Source organism: Myxine glutinosa, chromosome 4 (assembly GCF_964187855.1).
Source record: "Myxine glutinosa chromosome 4, kmMyxGlut1.1, whole genome shotgun sequence".
Classification (NCBI taxonomy): Eukaryota; Metazoa; Chordata; class Myxini; order Myxiniformes; family Myxinidae; genus Myxine; species Myxine glutinosa.
This window is the reverse complement of record NC_136264.1, coordinates 216905521-216925133: the sequence shown is the minus strand read 5'-3', so window position 1 is coordinate 216925133 and position 19613 is coordinate 216905521. Positions and strand designations below refer to the sequence as shown.

General features: G+C 40.5%; 1 protein-coding gene across 2 annotated transcripts in view; it reads right to left on the bottom strand.

The window, feature by feature from the left end:
* Nucleotides 1-11030: 11030 nt before the first annotated feature.
* Nucleotides 11031-19613, bottom strand: part of FHDC1 (FH2 domain containing 1) — a 260755-nt gene continuing 252172 nt past the window's right edge. For both annotated transcript variants that reach the window (XM_078777022.1, XM_068114426.2), the window contains one exon: nt 11031-19464. In XM_078777022.1, the coding sequence (XP_078633148.1) occupies nt 16663-19464 (2802 nt within the window). In that variant the 3' untranslated portion in view covers nt 11031-16662. The remainder of the gene's footprint in view (nt 19465-19613) is intronic.

The following is a 19613-nucleotide window of genomic DNA, read 5'->3' as shown; positions in this document are numbered from 1 at the left end:
CCACGGTGCCCCCCACTCGACCGCCCACCACCACACCGGACCCCCTCCCACGACCCACCAGGGGTCGCTTCGGCCGGGTCATCAGGACCCCCCTCAAATTGACCCTGCCGGTGCAAGTCGATTCTGGGGGGACGTGTGTAACGGCTACCGCTGGGTTTTCACAATCGCCTTGCACCTATCAAGGACGCGGAGCGATCACCATGCCGGGCTCGTCCAGGACGCCCGGGCAGGCCCGCGCTCAACTTGCCAGGCCTCGGTCGGGACTCCCGGGCATGCCAGGCTCGCCCTCAACTTGCCAGGCCGCAGCCAGGACGCTGGGCCACGCCCCCTCTCGCCTTTCCTGGGCAAACGCTCCGGGATAATTTGTATATATATTGCTGCCCGATAAACGGGCTTTTCAGAGTGCCTGAGTGTTTGGTTTGATTAAAGCAACTCGGATGAATTCCAGCTTTTTGTCGCGTCCATTCTTCCGATCGACGTGGGAGCCCCAGCTCCTTCAATATCTTCAATATTATAATCATTTAGTTTGTTTTGAAGTTTAAATAAACCGATAATGTCTTCCTTTTTAAGACCTGCATTAAAACCCTGTGAGAGTAGTTGATACTCGGGTTGAAAACTAGACTTTGTAAAAATTATTAAATTATCATAATCTAAAAAATTAGGACCAAGGAGCATCTTTAAAAGTAAACAGGTTTTTCCACATCCGCTTGAACCAACTATTAGACATCTCAATGAATTTGGAATGTTTTTATGGTTATTAAATTTTATCTTATTTTCCCAAACGGGTAAAAAATCATTCATTTATATATTTGGAAAACAAGTCATCTAACTTTTTTTGAGCTATTTTAGAAACTCTATATTTTATCCTGAGTTCGGGTTTAATTTCAAAATAATTCATTATTTTATTTATATAGTATCTTGTATTAACATTTCCATTAAAATTATTTTGAATAATAAATATCATTAAACCCTTATACATTTCCTCAATACAAATAGTCTCTTCCCTTGAAAGAAATGGTGTATTATCATCACAATACTTAACATTCATCTCTCTTATTAATCTTGTAAAGTAATTCATTTTTGGTTCTAATTTAAAAGAGTTATATATTTTTTTATATTTTTTATTATCATTAATTAAAATTAAATCACAGAAAATACATTGTTTATATGAACCCTCATTATTAAGCCCTATTCTATCACAAGCCGGACAATTCTCTAATTTATCATATGGAGAGTCTGGAAATTCTAAATATCCTTCAGAACTTATCATATTTATATGGTAAATTTTTACTTAAACTAAACGCAAGTTTATTCATTAATAAATACAATGTTTCAAAGCACAAAAGACAAATTTCAATCAATCTCTACTTCGGTGAAAGATATAGAAAAATATGTCAAAGATGTTAAATTGAACAAAGATAAATATGGAAATTTTTGGGTAAAACCAGTTATGGAAAATAACATGAGCCCCTCTATTTCATTTAAAGGAAGAGCTCTAACTATACCTGGAAAGACATCCATTAAAGTAAATCTAACAAAAGTTTCTCCTCTACTCCTGGCAATTTATTCAAAGCTTGAAAAAGTGATTGACCACGATACTTTGAAAAAGAATGATAAGACCATCAACAATACTCGTGGAGAAATTTGTATTTACTTTAATAATCCAAAGGGTGTAGATCTAAGTAAAATGAATGATGTTAATATTTCTGGTGAAATGTCATTTCGTTCTATGATAGTTAGAGATTATTTAAAGATAACTTTTGATATTAGAAATGTAGAGATTGAATCCGTTAATGAAAGAAAGTATATTGGTATAGATGGAAAGGTTTTTTCTGCTAATTAAATATGAGTCATTACAGCAGTGAAGATTTTACTATTTCATTGAACTCGGACGATAGTGATGATAGTATTTCATTGAACTCGGACGATGGTGATGATAGTATTTCATTGAACACAGATGATAGTTATGATACTAATAGTTTGTGCTCAAATGATAGTTATGAGAGTAGCTTTATTGATGACTGAGTATGATTCTGAGTATTCATGTGATAGTTATGACTTAGATGATTCTGAGTGAAAAAGTGTTTTATTTTAAGCACAGCGATATATATAAAACGGAGCTGTAAAGCTCAAAAGTGTTTTATTTTAAGCACAGTGATATATATAAAACACCACGTTTTCTCACGCTATAAATATGGTTTATTGTGATACTTGCGAGAAGGAAGTAAAATATTATAAACAACATATTCTCACCGCAAAACATACATACAACATTCTTAACAAACTTTCCCCTCTTCCACCTAAAACAAAACATTGTAAGGTCTGTAAAACAACCATCCTCAAGAAGGGGTTTAAAGCCCATCTTAAAACTAACAAACACTTGTCAAAATTGTTTACTATTAAAAACTCTGATGGTGCATTCAAAGGACATATTAAAATAAGAGTCTTTAACTTCAAACCTCCTGAACCAGAGTCTATAGTTGATGCTGTAGAAATAGTTAAACCTGCTGTTCAAACGTTGATTGAAAAAACACTAAAAGAAATGAAACCACTTAAATTTTATATGGGAGTAAAATTAGAAATGACAAAGGACGAAGGAGTTATAGATACACCATACATGAGAACTGAGCCACACTTTATATCTTCATATCAAGATTTTAAAACATCAGGAGTCTATGATGAACTTATTAAACAAGAGCAAGATGTGGATAATTAAATCGTAGGAAGTGGATTCAATATAGGAAAAATTATTTACATAGACATTCATATTCTTAAATCAGATCCTCTAAAAGCTTCTTCTTACATTGATTTACCCAGTGTTATCAAAAATAGAAAAGCAGTTATCAATATCAAAAATAAAGACAATAAATGTTTTCTCTGGTCTATTCTAGCACACTTACATCCTCCACATTTTCATGATGAAAGAGTATCTCATTATAAAAAATATGAGAATACATTAAATACGAAAGATCTAAAGTTTCCGATGACTTTAAATGATATTCCTAAATTTGAAAAGTTGAATAATTTATCAGTTAATGTTTATGGTCTAACAGAAACAAACAACATTCAGGTTTTAAAGCTTTCTGACAATTGTAAACAAACTCATATTAATCTTCTATATTTTAATTCAGACGAAAATTCACATTATACATACATCAAAGATATTACAAAATTAATAAAACCACAAGTATGGAAAAGAACAAATAAAATATATATTTGTATGCATTGTCTTAACTTCTTCCATACACAAGAAAGATTAGATAAACATTCAAATTATTGTGGTGAACATAAATCAACGGTAATCAACATGCCTAAAAAAGACTCAAAGATCACATTCAAAGATGAAAAGAAAAAGATCAAACATCCATTTGTTATATATGCTGATTTTGAAAGTATTTTAGAAAAAATTGATACTGCTTCTCCAGATCCAAAAGAATCATACACAAATAAATATCAAAAACATACTCCTTGTGGTTTTTGTTATTATATCAAATCATCCGTTGGTGATAAATATAACAAGTTAGAGATGTATAGAGGCTCAAATACCCCAGAGGAGTTTGTGAAACGACTAGAAAAAGACTGTGTTCGATTAACCAAGATAATGAGAGAAACCAATAAACCAATGTCCTCAACAAGTAAAGAAAAAAGGGAATTTATAAAAAACAATGTCTGTCATATTTGTGAGGAGAAAATTGGTAAAGGTCTAAAGGTTAGAGACCATTGTCATCTCACTGGTAAATATAGAGGTCCGGCTCATCAAAGTTGTAATATTAATTATCAACTCCCCTCTTTCATTCCTGTCTTTCTTCATAACAACGCTCATTATGATACACATCTATTTATCAAGGAACTCTCAAAGACTTCTGGAAGTATCTCAGCAATTCCAAACACGGATCAGAAATACATTTCATTCATAAAAACAATTCACACATCTCCTATTACTCATATCAGATTTCTTGATACATTTAAATTCATGGCAAGTCCATTGGCTAACTTGGTTCAAAATCTAAAAGAGTTTCCATGTCTTTCAGAGTATTTTTTAGATAAAGATTTTCTAACACAAAAGGGAATTTACCCCTATGACTATATGGACTCATTTGAGAGATTCAATGAAACACAACTTCCTTTAAAAGAAAATTTCTATAACAAATTAAATAATAGTCATATATCTGATAAAGATTATGTACACGCACAAAATGTTTGGAAAAAATATAACATTAAGAATCTTGGTGAGTATCACGATTTGTACCTCAAAACTGATGTGCTTTTGTTGGCAGATGTGTTTGAGGCTTTCAGAACAATCTGTCATTCTGGATATGGATTGGATCCTGCTCACTATTACACTGCTCCTGGATTGGCTTGGAGCGCGATGTTAAAAATGACAAAACAAGCTTTGGATTTGATAACCGATGTTGATATGCTTTTGATGATTGAAAAGGCAAAGAGAGGAGGAATTTCACAAGTCTGTTCAAAGAGATATGCTAAAGCAAATAACAAGTACATTCCAAATTATGATCCATCGGTGGAGAGCTCCTACTTGATGTATTATGATGCGAACAACCTGTATGGCTGGGCAATGTCTCAGGCTCTTCCTTATGGAAAACTTAGATGGGTAAAGGAAAAAGATTACAAAAAGGTTTTACAAGATGTATGTATCTCTACACAAAAAGAATTGGATGATTCAAAGGTTGGTTATTATTTTGAGGTCGATTTGAAATATCCAGAGGAACTTCATAACCTACACAAAGATCTCCCATTTGCTTGTGAAAAGGAAAGTCCAAAGAAGGAGTGGTTAAGTGATTATCAACAATCATTTAATATAGGTGAATCAACAGAAAAATTACTTACTACATTATATAACAAGAAAAATTATGTTCTACACCAAAGAAATTTGCGACAATATTTATCAAAATGTCTAAGAGTAGAGAAGATCCATAGGGTTCTAACGTTCAATCAAAGTCATTGGTTGAAGGGGTACATTGATTTTAATACACAAAGAAGAACAGAGTCAAAAACAGATTTTGAGAAAGACTTTTATAAATTGATGAATAATGCGGTCTTTGGTAAGACCATGGAAAATGTGAGAAAAAGACAAAATATCAGACTATCAACATCTTGGAAACAAGCATCAAAATTAATTAATAGACCGAGTTTTACTAGAGCTGAGGTCTTTACTGAGAACTTTTGTGCGATCCATTTGATTAAAGAGAGTATTGAAATGGACAAACCTATTTATATTGGAACATCAATTCTTGATTTATCAAAGTCATTAATGTATGATTACTTTTATAATAACTTGAGGAAGAAATATCAAAATGATGTTCATCTACTTTATATGGATACAGTTGTTTTATTTTGCAAATTAATACTGATGATGTTTATTCAGACATGAAAAAGGACATTAATATCTATGACACTAGTAATTACAGTCCAGAGAGTGAGTTGTTCTCTTCTAAAAATAAAAAGGTGATTGGAAAGTTTAAGGATGAATTATGAGGAAATGTCATGAGTGAATTTGTGGGATTGAGGTCTAAGGCTTATGCTTATAAATACATTGTGAATAACGTTGAAAAGACTGATAAGAAGTTAAAAGGTGTAAAGAAAAATGTTATTAAAGAAACAATAAACTTTAAGGATTATTATAACTGTTTAACAACAAAGAAAGAAGAGTTTAGAAAGATTAATGGAATAAGAAGTTATAAACATAAATTATATTCAGAAGAGATGAATAAAAAAGCATTGGGGGCTTTTGATGATAAGAGGTTTATTTTAGAAAATGGAATTGATGGTCTCCCTTATGGTTATATAAGTATGTAAGTGATAAGTTAAAAAGGGGGGTTAGGGATTTTAACGGGCTACCGCCACCTTTTTTACTATTATATAAATGATAGAACCAAGTACCAACCAGACTAAAGAGTGGAGGTGTAATCAACCTTGGTATATAAATGGTAAACATAACGAATGTGAAAAATATCAAATAGGTATAATTGAAAAGACAACTGGTAAAACAATTTACAAAACAAATAAGAGAATTAATTTAAATACCGGTGAATTGGGTAAAAAAGATGGAAATATTTTTGAGTGGACGGAAAACTTTGATGGTTGTCAGGAAAATATATACTTTAATTTAAAAATGGTATGTGGCACTGGAGGCGCTCAAACAAGAACATTGAGGGAGGTTTACCATTTTATCTTAGCTCAGTTAAAATATCTTAATAAAGAACCAAACTCAAACATATTTTTTGTTAATATATTAGATGGTGAAGAGAGTGGCAAGAGAATTAAATTATTTCCCACGCATAAACAAATATTTGTAGGGTCGTTGTTTGAGTGGGCCAAAGATGATTCACCAGATGATATTAAGAGTAAAAGGTTAAAAGGTCCATAAGGTCAGAAGGATCACAGGTTCACACAGAAGGACCATTGTTTAAGTGGTCTAATGAATAAGGATAACATGTCAAAAGGTTAGAAGGTTCGTAAAGAACAGGGTGAGAGAAATAGAGGTGTTTAGGGGCAATGAGGGAGGGGAAAAATTAACATGTAAGTCAATGGGAAAATGAGAGTGTCCCAGAAGCAACATATATACACTACTCTTAATTATACCCAGGACGAGACACACAAAACGGACGACAATCAAACTCACACGAATGGGGAAATGAAGGCAGGAACGATTCGGTGGAAGGAAAGGAAGGTCCAATGGGAACCGGAGCTGGAGCTTGATCCCGCATGGGACGTCGGGCGGGACCTCGACGGCCACCGATGCCACCGCAATCCGGCTCCCGCGTCGCAGCGGGTCGAACTGCGTGGTCTCAAAGCTGGTGGTGGTGGACTCCAAGCTGGTGGTGGTGGACTCCAAGCTGGTGGTGGTGGACTCAACTGATGGTGGTGGACTCTCCCGCTCTCACCTCTTGCGCGCCACGTATCTCGTCTCCTCTCTTGCGCGTCTCTTATCGGGGCGTCGTGGTCCGGGTTATATAGGCCACGCCCTTCAACCTTCGCGAACCTACTCGACGGTTCTCCCCACACCCTCTCAAAACCAGACCCCTCATTCTGGGTTGGTCGGCAAGGGCAAGGGCTGCCTCACTCCTCCCCTCTATGACGAGGTGGAGACATGCCTTTCTTCTCTGAGCCGCCCGCGTGCTCAATGGAGGCAAATGCAGTTGGTAATAAAGGCTTTGGGGGAATTTGAAAAAGGGGATCTATCTATTTGAATTCGGTGCAATGGAGTATTAATTAATGGAAGACAAAGCCTTAACCTAATGCACAGAATAAGGAAATAACTACCAACAAGGAGGAAATCTATGATTGGCTAACGTGGATGTTTATGAAATAACTAAAGGATGCCCTTTGACCTTTATACACAACAACTGGAGGAAGGAGGGTGATATTTTTTACAACAATAAAAAACACAATTCTCATTTCCACAACAATATCAACTCCTCCTTTTTTGCTTCAAAGACTGTTATATGCCTGAAGAGCACTACCATCTTGGGCTGGATCTGGTCTAATGGTACTATCTAGGCCAGCCCACATTGCATGGTTACTCTCTCCATGTGCTCGGCTCCTGAGAAGGTCAGAGGAATGAGATCCTTTATTGGGGCATATAAGGTTCTGGCTCGTGTTATCCCTGGCTGCTCAACACTGCTATCCCCCTTGGATGACACTGTTGCTGGATGCCAAACACTGGACAGAGTTATGTGGACTGAGGAGTTGCATGCTGCCTTCCGCAGAGCCCAAGCCGCTCTTACTTCGACCCATACTGTTGTTCTTCCTCGTCCGAATGATCAGCTGTGAATTGTAACAGACGGTTCAGTAAAACAACATAGTATTGGATCGACTTTGTACGTCACACGCAGTGGAAGACCTCACCTCGCGGGTTTCTTTTGTGCGAAATTACGTGGATGCCAACGTACCTGGTTGCCTTGTGAGGTGGAGGCTCTTTCCATTACCGCCTCGGGAAAACACTTCAGTCCCTTTATTATCCAGTCTAAGCATTACGCTTCCATCCTCACCGATAGCAAGCCGTGCGTACAAGCGTACGAGAAGCTTTGTCGTGGTGAGTTTTCAGCGAGCCCTCGTATTTCCATATTCCTGTCCACTGTCAGCCGGTATCAGGCAACTGTACGGCACCTTGCAGGATCCGCCAACATTCCATCTGATTTTGCCACGCGCAATGCCCCGAACTGCACCGATACCACCTGTCAGATTTGTGCCTTCATTAGAAGCGAGGAGGAAGCCGTAGTCCTGCATATATCAGCTCAGGACATTATTTCCGGTCATGCCAAACTGCCCTTCACCAACAAGCCGCTGGGTTGGCAGTGCAGGCGGAGTGCCCAGACTTAAGGCGGACTCATGCCCACCTCGTTCAGGGCACCCGCCCATCAAAGAAAGCGACCAACATCAAGGATGTCAAACGATACCTCCAGGTCGCTTCAGTGTCCAAAGATGGCCTAGTCGTAGTACGTCGAAATGAACCCCTGTCCCCAGCACATGAGTGCATCATTGTCCCATGTCAGGTACTCAATGGCCTAACAGCACTACACATTCAGTTGGATCACCCGAGTCGTTATCAACTTAGTTCCGTCATTCACCGGTATTTCTACGCTCTCGACTTGGATGGAGCAGTTGATCAGGTGACCTCCAAGTGCCACCAGTGTGCTGCATTGTGCAACACACCCCACACAATCATCAAACAGTCCACTGGAGACCCTCCCCGTGCCATCGGAGTATCCTTCGCAGCAGATGTAATCAAATGCAATCACCAGTTAATTCTTTTTTCTTTTCTTTTTTTTTGTATACTGAATCGAGGCTCGTGAAAGAGCTAACATTTACTTCACAAACAAATCGACCAGACAAACAAAATACACAAAAAGAGGGAGCGGAAGACAAGATGGGGAGAAAAGGGGAAGCACACAAACACAACATCCGAGAGCAGGGAGATGAGTGGAAGGGAGAGGGCCCGGGGGGAGGAGGCATGGGAAGGGGGGGGGGAGGGGGAAGTATAAAGCACAAGGACACCAAGGACTTCCAGGACAGAAGTTGGTATTTCAAAAAGTGGAATTGGGGTGAAATTAGCGGGGGTAGAAAAGATCAAGGTTTTGGATGGGGGAAGATAAGAGATGGTGGTGAACAGCTGTTTTAAAGACTTGGAGGGTGGAGTGGGATTGAAGAGAGTGAGGGAGTTTGTTCCAGAGGCGGGAGAAAAGAGGAATGAAGGAGTGAAGGTGAGCAGAGAGTCTTGATTTTGGCAGTTTAACCAAAAGAGGGTTGCAGGCAGATCTTGTGCGACCTGTAGGAATATTTGCGGGACAGAGCCCAGAGAGAGCTGGGGGGGCAAGGCCAGAGAGGAGTCGGTAGAAGACGGAAAGACCACCTACCTGCCTGCGGTGAGTGAGTGAGAGGCCCTTCGAGTTAGCTTCATCGCAGGAGATTCCAATGATTCTGAATGCTTTGATTTCAACAGCGCTTAGGTTGTATTGCGAGAATGTACCACCTCTTACACTTCAACATGTATCGTGGACAATGAACAACACAGCACACTCCGCGATAACTTGGTCCGTTTATGCATAGAGCTCCGGCCATTGGATAGTCCATCTGCTGTCATCCGGCCCCCGGCTTTACACGTTTGGTTCATGACAAGCTTATTAAACGTCATCGTATGTGCATTGAGATTGGTCGCATTAAAAATCCCAACAAGAATCCCGTCGCTGAGAAGGCAGTTCATGAGGATGACATGAGGATGAACTTTTATGACAGGAGCCTATGGGAGGACGTGTAACCCCACTAAGGGTGCCCTCACATACATGGATTATTCTTACGAGTCCTTACGGATCGCCAACTCGTAGTCAATCACAAGCATCCGTAAATAACGGAAGATGATTTTTGACATGTCAAAAGTTGTTGCGAGTTGTGACGAGTTATCTACGGATACCAGCGAGTTATTTACGGATGCTTGCGATTGACTACGAGTTGGCGATCCGTAAGGACTCGTAAGAATGATCCGTGTATGTGAAGGTTGCATTACTCTCGCACTGGGCACTGCCAGTCTGAATTCACGAATTAGTGCACGAGGTCTCTCAGCCTGTGAGATGTGGTGTCAGCGGGATCAGTTCACCAATCAACAAATCCCATTCTCTGACCTGCAAATGATAGAAAGCCAACACCAGCTTCGTTCGACAAACTGTCACTCGACCTGTCAAACCGGCAGCTTGAAGTCTTCTATTCACAGTTGAAACTGAGACTTGCTTACTTCGACCAGTGTTAAGCTGTGCTTGAAGCTGTTGTCCTGTGAGCCACCTATCACGCAAGCTGTTGACTCTCAGAAACTTGTCTTCTGATTCTGTTGTGGCTTTGGGTCTGCCAGACCTCTTCCTCTCAGAGTTTCCTCCAGTTTCCAATATACTACGTCCTGCAGTGTAATATTGTCCAAATAATGGTACAGCTACAGAGGGTGTATTAACAGTCTGTTCCAATACTGCTTTTATACAGAGTTTATACAGTTTGTGATCAAGTAATCAGCAGAGGTTGGGACACCTGTCGGAATTGTTTCCATCAACTTTCAAGGCTTAATTTACTTACATTGCTGCAGAACAGCTGTAAGTTGTTAACCCATTACTTGTTCCCTGAAGAAGGCCTTTTTTTTTTTACAATATAACTGTGCAATTTACATTATTTCCCCGTTTTTGCTAACCTAAACTTTTTTTTAACCTCGAGCAGTTCACTGGTTACCTTTGTACCATTTCAGGTTATTCTCTGGACTTGAATTGCTTAAATTTCAATGAAACTGGAAAAATTGAGGTGTTCGAAAACTTTTGACCGGTAGTGTATATACAGTATATATTCCAGTACGTATATATATATATATATACAAATATAGTTTTGGCCACGACTGTATATATAAATGACACAATCGTTTTAACATAATATTTCCAGTTTAAAATGCATATATACAAGGACATTCTGTGCATGCCTGGCATAGAAACAGCCAAATTGCGTTTTAGGAATAAAAAAGTAAGAAAGTAGGAATGAAATTGGTGTTTTACACATTTATTTTAACGTATTGAGCATTTCTAAAGCACTTCACATGGATCAAAATTATTCCACATTAAGAATGGTCCTTTGAATGTCTCATTAATCGAGTCAAATACTAGGCCACAGCAAAGGGAATGAAAAGCAAGCCATAAAAAACTTTTATGTACAAACCTTAAACATATTACATTGGAGACAAGTTGTGGACAACAATAAGACACGTGAAGAGTAAAATATTTCGATGTGATCCAACTTGCTAATGCAATTTGGTGAACTTGTTCATGAAAATGAATAATCACCTCCAATAATAGCAAAAAGCAGCTTTCAACTGTGTGTTTGTGTGTGTGTGTGTGTACATACATGTGTGTGTACGTGTGTGTGTACATACGTGTGTGTGTGTGTACGTGTGTGTACCTGTGGGTATATTTGTGTGTGTACGTGTGTGTACCTGTGGGTATATTTGTACGTGCGTGTACATACATACATGTGTGTACGTGTGTGTGTACATACGTGTGTGTGTGTGTGTGTGTGTATGTGTGTGTGTACGTGTGTGTACCTGTGGGTATATTTGTGTGTGTACGTGTGTGTACCTGTGGGTATATTTGTGTGTGTACGTGCGTGTGTGTACATGTGTGTGTGCATGTATATATGTGCGTGCGCACACATACATATACGTGTGAATGTGGTAGTTTTAAAATACAGCACCCCCTCCCCCAAGCCATTCTTATGATGTACTCATTAATGAAAACATTATACATTTTTTTAAACAATTTCACCATTTACATTATCCAGACAAAATCCAGTATCGTTAGTTACATGAGGTAGGCACTGAAAATCAGTAGTTTATTCTCAAAAGCAGCATATCTCAGTTTAATGTAAATGAATCATTTTGCTCAACATGTTTGATGACATTTCACAAGATAACAATTCCATCAAATCGCTGCTCAACATCAAGTCAGCTCGTTCATCTGTTAAATGGTCATGGTTTTAGTCATTCACAACAATCTTGTCGACCCAGTAGTTTTACAATTTATTGCACAAAGCATTATAGACAATTCATCTATTGTTACAGTCTTTCACATCATCAACTTTATTCAAACATGTTAATGAAGTATAATGAAAATAGTATGTGCATAGTCCACCTGAACAATAATTGCCATAAGTGACTCTTGTATTGCTTTACCAAAAATGAATTTATCTTCAAATGCAAGCTGAGGTACTAGTTAGGTATGACCTAAGATACACAATAAAAGGCACATCCAGGCAAGTTGCTATCATGACTCATTGCCATAATCCAAATAAAATATACTCCATTCACCTGTGGACAAAACTTATACCCAATCGGTACTCGAGTATCCACTACTCGCAGCATTCCAATGGGAAAAATGTTAAAATGAAACCTCCATAGCAAGGATAACCGTTGTCAAGGAGGCACACACAACGGCTTCATCCAATGTTCAATGACGTATCCTTTATATACACAGAATTCAGAGTTTCCTTGGCTCGCTCAACATCAGTGGTTAAATGTGGGGGTCCTCACGCCAGGAATGTCTATAAGGATCCAGGATAAACGACTCGCTACACACTAATTATCAGCTGTATTTAAGAAGAGCAGAAACAGAAGGAAAACTTTTACAATAAAACCACAAGTTCAGATAAACATGGCTAAAAATGACTTGAACAAGTCTCACAAGTGTCATGTTTACTCTCTCATAAAGATCCTAATATACTGTAAACCCGTGTGCATAAACAATCGAACCATGGGCAGATCATCAGCATGTCCACAAATTACCGTCCCAAATTCAAACCATAATAAACTAGAACAATGCGACTGTGTCGCCAATATGCCTCCGCATAGTCCCACAATGGGTAGATGCCATCACTACATATGTATGGGTAGGGGATCACGTTTGTGAACTTTCGTGTTTATCGGATAGGTTCGTTTTTCTATCCAAGATGGCTGCCAAACCACGTGACCTATGACATCATCATTTTCAAACTATATGCAGCAGTGCTGTTAGATGATATTCGTAAAATTTTGCATCGATAGGGTAAGCGGTTTCAGAGATATAATTATTTAATATTTTCCTTCAATCCAATATGGCTGCCAAACCATGTGACCTATGATGTCATAAATTTAATATTTCAATACAAATGAGTCATAGATCATGTGCATGCAATTTCAGATTTTTAGGATAAGGAATTCGATTAAAACATTTTTGGCTGGTATAGCACATCACCTATGATGTCATCATTATGATGCTTTTGTTCCCCATTGGGAGTACTTGACAGTGACGAGTTTCAAATTTTTCCATTCAGCGGTTTCTGAGAAATCATTTTTTTATTATTTGCTTTTAATCCAAGATGGCTGCCATACCTCGTGACCTATGACGTTGCAATTATCATAAAAACATTCTGCATGGGTGTCACTCCTACCATGAAAGTTTCATCTCAATCGGATATATGGTGGCTGAGAAAAACGAGGTCTAACCCGGACGTACAGACGGATGTACGGACGGACAACCCGAAAACATAATGCCTCCGGCGACTTTGTCGGCGGAGGCATAAAAACATAATTACATGGGATACAACGAAGCCATTTGCTTCATATGAAAGAACACTTTTCACAGTTTTAAGTCTTTCGCTTCCAAGTGTCTCATGTGACACGTGACTTCACATTTAATGTAAATGGCGTCCCCACAATAAAAAGCACTGTGTGTTGCCTGGTTTATCAAAACCAAATCGGCGACACAGGTTCGACGGTTCAGCATGGCCGATGGAAGGTGAAGTCATCATCGAAAAAAGGATTTGTGGAAGGTGAAGCAGAATCATTGAAAAAAATGATTCGTGGAAGGTGAAGCAGAATCATTAATAAAAAGGATTAGTGGAAGGTGAAGCAGAATCATTGAAAAAAATGATTCGTGGAAGGTGAAGCAGAATCATCGATAAAAACGATTAGTGGAAGGTGAAGCAGAATCATTGAAAAAAATGATTCGTGGAAGGTGAAGCAGAATCATCGATAAAAACGATTAGTGGAAGGTGAAGCAGAATCATCGATAAAAAGGATTAGGGGAAGGTGAAGCAGGATCATCAATAAAAAGGATAAGTGGAAGATGAAGCAGGATCATCGATAAAAAGGATTAGTGGAAGGTGAAGCAGGATCATCGATAAAAAGGATTCATGGAAGGTGAAGCAGGATCATAGATAAAAAGGATTCGTGGAAGGTGAAGCAGGATCATCGATAAAAAGGATTTGTGGAAGGTGAAGCAGGATCATCAAAAAAGGATTCGTGGAAGGTGAAGCAGGATCATCAACAAAAGGATTCGTGGAAAGTGAAGCAGGATCATCGATAAAAAGGATAAGTGGTAGGTGAAGCAGGATCATCGATAAAAAGGATTAGTGGAAGGTGAAGGAGGATCATCGATAAAAAGGATTCGTGGAAGGTGAAGCAGGATCATCGATAAAAAGGATTCGTGGAAGGTTTAGCAGGATCATCGATAAAAAGGATTAGTGGAAGGTGACGCAGGATCATCGATAAAAAGGATTCGTGGAAGGTGAAGCAAGATCATCGATATAAAGGATTAGTGGAAGTTGAAGCACGATCATCGATAAAAAGGATTTGTGGAAGGTTTAGCAGGATCATCGATAAAAAGGATTCGTGGAAGGTGAAGCAGGATCATCGATAAAAAGGATTCGTGGAAGGTGAAGCAAGATCATCGATATAAAGGATTAGTGGAAGTTGAAGCAGGATCATCGATAAAAAGGATTTGTGGAAGGTGAAGCAGGATCATCGATAAAAAGGATTCGTGGAAGGTGAAGCAGGATCATCGATAAAAAGGATTCGTGGAAGGTGAAGCTGATCATCGAAAAAAGGATTTGTGGAAGGTGAAGCAGGATCATCAACAAAGGATTAGTGGAAGTTGAAGCAGGATCATCAAAAAAAGGATTTGTGGAAGGTGAAACAGGATCCTCGATTAAAGGGTTTCGTGGAAGGTGAAACAGGATCCTCACATGTGTGTGCGATAAAAAGGATTCGTGGAAGGTGAAGCAGGATCATTGATAAAAAGGATTCGTGGAAGGTGAAGCAGGATCATCGATAAAAATGATTCATGGAAGGTGAAACAGGATCCTCGATAAAAAGGATTCGTGGAAGGTCAAACAGGATCCTCGGTAAAAAGGATTCGTGGAAGGTGAAACAGGATCCTCAGTAAAAAGGATTCGTGGAAGGTGAAACAGGATCATCGATAAAAAGGATTCGTGGAAGGTGAAACAGGATCCTCGGTAAAAAGGATTCGTGGAAGGTGAAACAGGATCCTCGCATGTGTGTGCAATAAAAAGGGTTCGTGGAAGGTGAAGCAGGATCCTCGATAAAAATGATTCATGGAAGGTGAAACAGGATCCTCGATAAAAAGGATTCGTGGAAGGTGAAACAGGATCATCGATAAAAAGGATTCGTGGAAGGTGAAACAGGATCCTCGGTAAAAAGGATTCGTGGAAGGTGAAACAGGATCATCGATAAAAAGCATTCGTGGAAGGTGAAACAGGATCTTCGGTAAAAAGGATTCGTGGAAGGTGAAACAGGATCCTCGCATGTGTGTGCGATAAAAAGGATTCGTGGAAGGTGAAACAGGATCATCGATAAAAAGGATTCGTGGAAGGTGAAGCAGGATCATCGATAAAAAGGATTCGTGGAAGGTGAAGCTGGCTCATCGATAAAAAGGATTCGTGGAAGGCAAAGCAGGATCATCGATAAAAAGGATTCGTGGAAGGTGAAGCAGGATCATCGATAAAAAGGATTCGTGGAAGGTGAAGCAGGATCCTCGGTAAAAAGGATTCGTGAAATAAAAGGTGAAACAGGATCCTCACATGTGTGTGCGATAAAAAGGATTCGTGGATAGAACAAAGTTTATGGAGACCGGTGGTATCCTGCAGAGGAAGGTGGGCAGGTCGGCCAAACACAAGTGGTGAGGATGATGACTTTGCAAATCCCGACAATTAAACTTTGAGACGCAGCAATCCACATCGTTGTATCCCATTTCATAATTTTTGTTGTGCTTTGATTTTGAAACGGTAATTTGTGAACACCTTGTGTTGTACATAAGCAAATCTGTTTGCTCCTTGTACGTTTCCAAACCTCTGGCCCAATCTCCCTGAAAATCGCTGTACCGCATTATTGTCACACTCGGAAGGTCAATGTTACAATAAAAACTCTCAACTTTTTAATTGATGTGAAAACCTATGGTGCCTTCAGGGACCTCGCGTCATCTTCTGGCCACATACACATGCGAAGTCCGAGGTCCACCCCTCTACCGGCTGAGGTCGTGATGCACCGTCAAATTATCATGAGTAGGTTCAAATAAAAACACTGGTATTAAAAGTTTAAATAACGCCATATTCTTTGGGTGACCCATCTTGTTAACGACATACCCATGAGTAAAAGCTGTAGACGTGGAAGTGCGGCCAAACTAAAGTTCATGCAGTCATCATTAATCACCCACTGGAAAAGCTCATCCAAGCTCAAAATAATATTGGGTGTTGTATAAATTGAGAGAAGCACATGAATGGGAAAAGAAAAACAACAATCAAGACAAAGAGAGAGAGAAAGGCACAACATGAAAAGATATCTTCTTTTTTTTACTTCCAAACAGGTTTTACTATTAATGACTGTTTTGGAAGGCCTCTTTCTCCAAAACTCCATGGCATTCCATTGGCCTGGGGTTGCTTTCCAGAACCCAACACTGCTGCACCATGCCGCTCGCTCCTGCTTCCTTCAGAGCGATGCCGGCTCCGAATGCCAACCACCCTTCCTACATTGTCCCCATTACCATTGGTGCTGCTGTTGCTGTAGCTCCAACCTCCTGGACTATCGAGGCCACCCATCCTTACTTTGGCTGTCAACCCAGATGGAATTGATTTTGTTTTGTGTGTTCCACCACAATCAAGCTTGGACAGCGATTTGGAAGAATCAGGCATCAAATTCCTTCTACCCTTGCTTTCAAAACTACCATGAGTTACTGCAGCAGTGGATTTTCCAAGATGCTGAGCACTTGCTATCACGCCAGATCCTATCTTGTATTTCCCAGTTTCCAGCTTACTGTTATGGCTCATTGTAATTTCGTTGCGACCAACGTATCTCTCCATGAGACATGTAGTAGAGCCTGGCTCACACACAACATTTGTTGATGAGTCTGAATTATCCATTTTCGGCTCGCTCTTCCTCATGCGTACTGGACTCTGGAGCTTGGGTTTACTTTGAAGACTTTTGAGAGTCGCAACTGCAGTTGATTTGGATAAATCTGGGTACAACCCAACAATTTGACCTTTTGGAGACTCCCTTCGCCCTCCTCGATTATTAGCTGCCACATTGACTGGTAAAGACTTGTGTTTAGGATCCCCACATGAAAAACCACCAACACTTCTAATCGATGGGGATTTTGGAGACGTGGAACCATGTGACACAGAACGAGAGCTCCGACTAATACTCACTGGCCATGAACAGGGCACTACATTTCTGTCAGACTTTGATCTGCTTTGTGACGCAAGAGAAGCTTTACACGATTTCTGGATAGAAGTTGTGGATTTGCCTGCAGGATTCCTTCTGGTACGAGTTGGTGACTTAATTTTATCCATTTGATCATGAACAGATTTGTCCACATCTTTACAATGCTGCAATGCACTATTTGAAAGTGCACAGTTCATGGAAATTTGCTTTCCTCTTGATCTCGGGCCATGCTTCTCATGGGTATCAGAGAAAGTAACAGCCTGTGTCGAATTTGAAGAACCATCAGATCGGGGTGTTGGCAGCGACACTGCAGGCATCATTTTCTCCCGTACCACACCAATCATGTCTCTCTCACATTTGGTAATGTCACAACCGATTTGCGCTGCCCCTGAAAGAATCGACGGTTGATTCGTATCTATTCCAATTTTCTCATTACCAAAGCAACAAGCTTCCAATTCTGACAGGGGTTTAATTTGTGAAGTCATACCTTTTGAATCATCCCCAATCACTGGCAGAAAGAGTTCTTCAAATCGCTCTGGGCTGTATGACTGCAATGGTCCAACAAGTTCGCATTTTTCCACAACTCTACTGAAACTCTCAAACTTGGAGGACTTCATAAATGATGTCCCTTCAGGCAGTGACAGCTCCAGCCCCTCGGCGCCAGACAGCAGCTCTGCCTCCTCGGCGCCCGACAGCGACTCCAGCTCCTCAGCGCCCAACAGCAGTGATGGCTCCACCTCCTTAGCATCTGATGGCAGCTTCAACTCTGCCTCATCCACGCCAGATGGCAGCGACGGCTCAGCCTCCTCGGCGCCTGACGGCTGCGATGGCTCAGCCTCTCCAGCGCCCAACGGCTGCGATGGCTCAGCCTCTCCAGCGACCAACGGCTGCGATGGCTCAGCCTCCTCGGCGCCCGACAGCAGTGATGGCTCAGCCTCCTCGGCGCCCGATGGCTGTGATGGTTCAGCCTCATCGGTGCCCGACTGCTCAGCCTCCTCGGCACCAGACAGCTCAGCCTCCTCAACGCCCGACAGCTGCAATGGCTCAGCCTCTTCGGTGCCCGATGGCTGCGATAGCTCAGCCTCCTCAACACCCAATGGCTGCAACGGCTCAGCCTCCTCGGTGCCCCACGGCTCAGCTTCCTTGGCACCAGACAGCTCAGCCTCCTCAACGCCCGACGGCTGCGATGGCTCAGCCTCCTCGGCACCCGACTGTGGCCATGACTCCACCTCCCGACTGTGGCCAGACGGCTCTGCCTTCGTGGGGCCTGAAGGTGGTGATGGCTTCGCCTCCTCGCCACCCAACTCTAAAGATGCCTCTCTGATATGTGCAAGGCAGTCTGGTCTATTGTCCTTGGCTTCAACTTCTGTGAATGAAGTACCTGCACACTCCTGACGATATTTTCTATCATATGAATTTGACATCATCTGATTGTGTTTAAAATCTTCTATTTCATCATTTTTATTCGACTCAAAGACCTGCCATTCTGAGGAAACTCTTCTTTCAATCAAGAGCTCATTAACTCGAAGACTGGATGAGCGGTGGTGGCCTTTTTTAACCGAAGTCAAGGCGCCTTCCAGAGTGGATTGCCTTTTGGTATTGTCAGAGGGAGTTTCACAAACTTGTGGTGCTTCCAAGAATGCAAAGAGGTCACGCTCATAAGGCTCGATAGGTGAACGACGCTGCCGCCGTGCATTGGGCCCTGTGCTGCTACGACGTGAGAGAGACAATGGAGGAGACAGATGTGACTCAACAGGTGGAACCAATGACGTGGTTTGCTCAGAAGTGCCAAGTGAAAAACTTTGCAAACTGGTCTCAGTACGACTCTTCTGGTTATTGCCATCGGTCTGCATGGAAGGCAGTTGACGCTTGCTGCAGATGCTGCTTGTACGTAGCTGACGTTTCGTCTCAGTAAGCTCACGTTCATTATTTTCCTGCAATAAAAGAACAGAAACATTCGTCGAGTATGTTAAATTGCCATTCATACCTGTACTTGTTGATTAAAATACTACAAATATTAGTAATGGTTGAAAGTGTGAAACACATTGTTGTTTTCTTTTTAACAGTATAAGGGTTGTGGAAA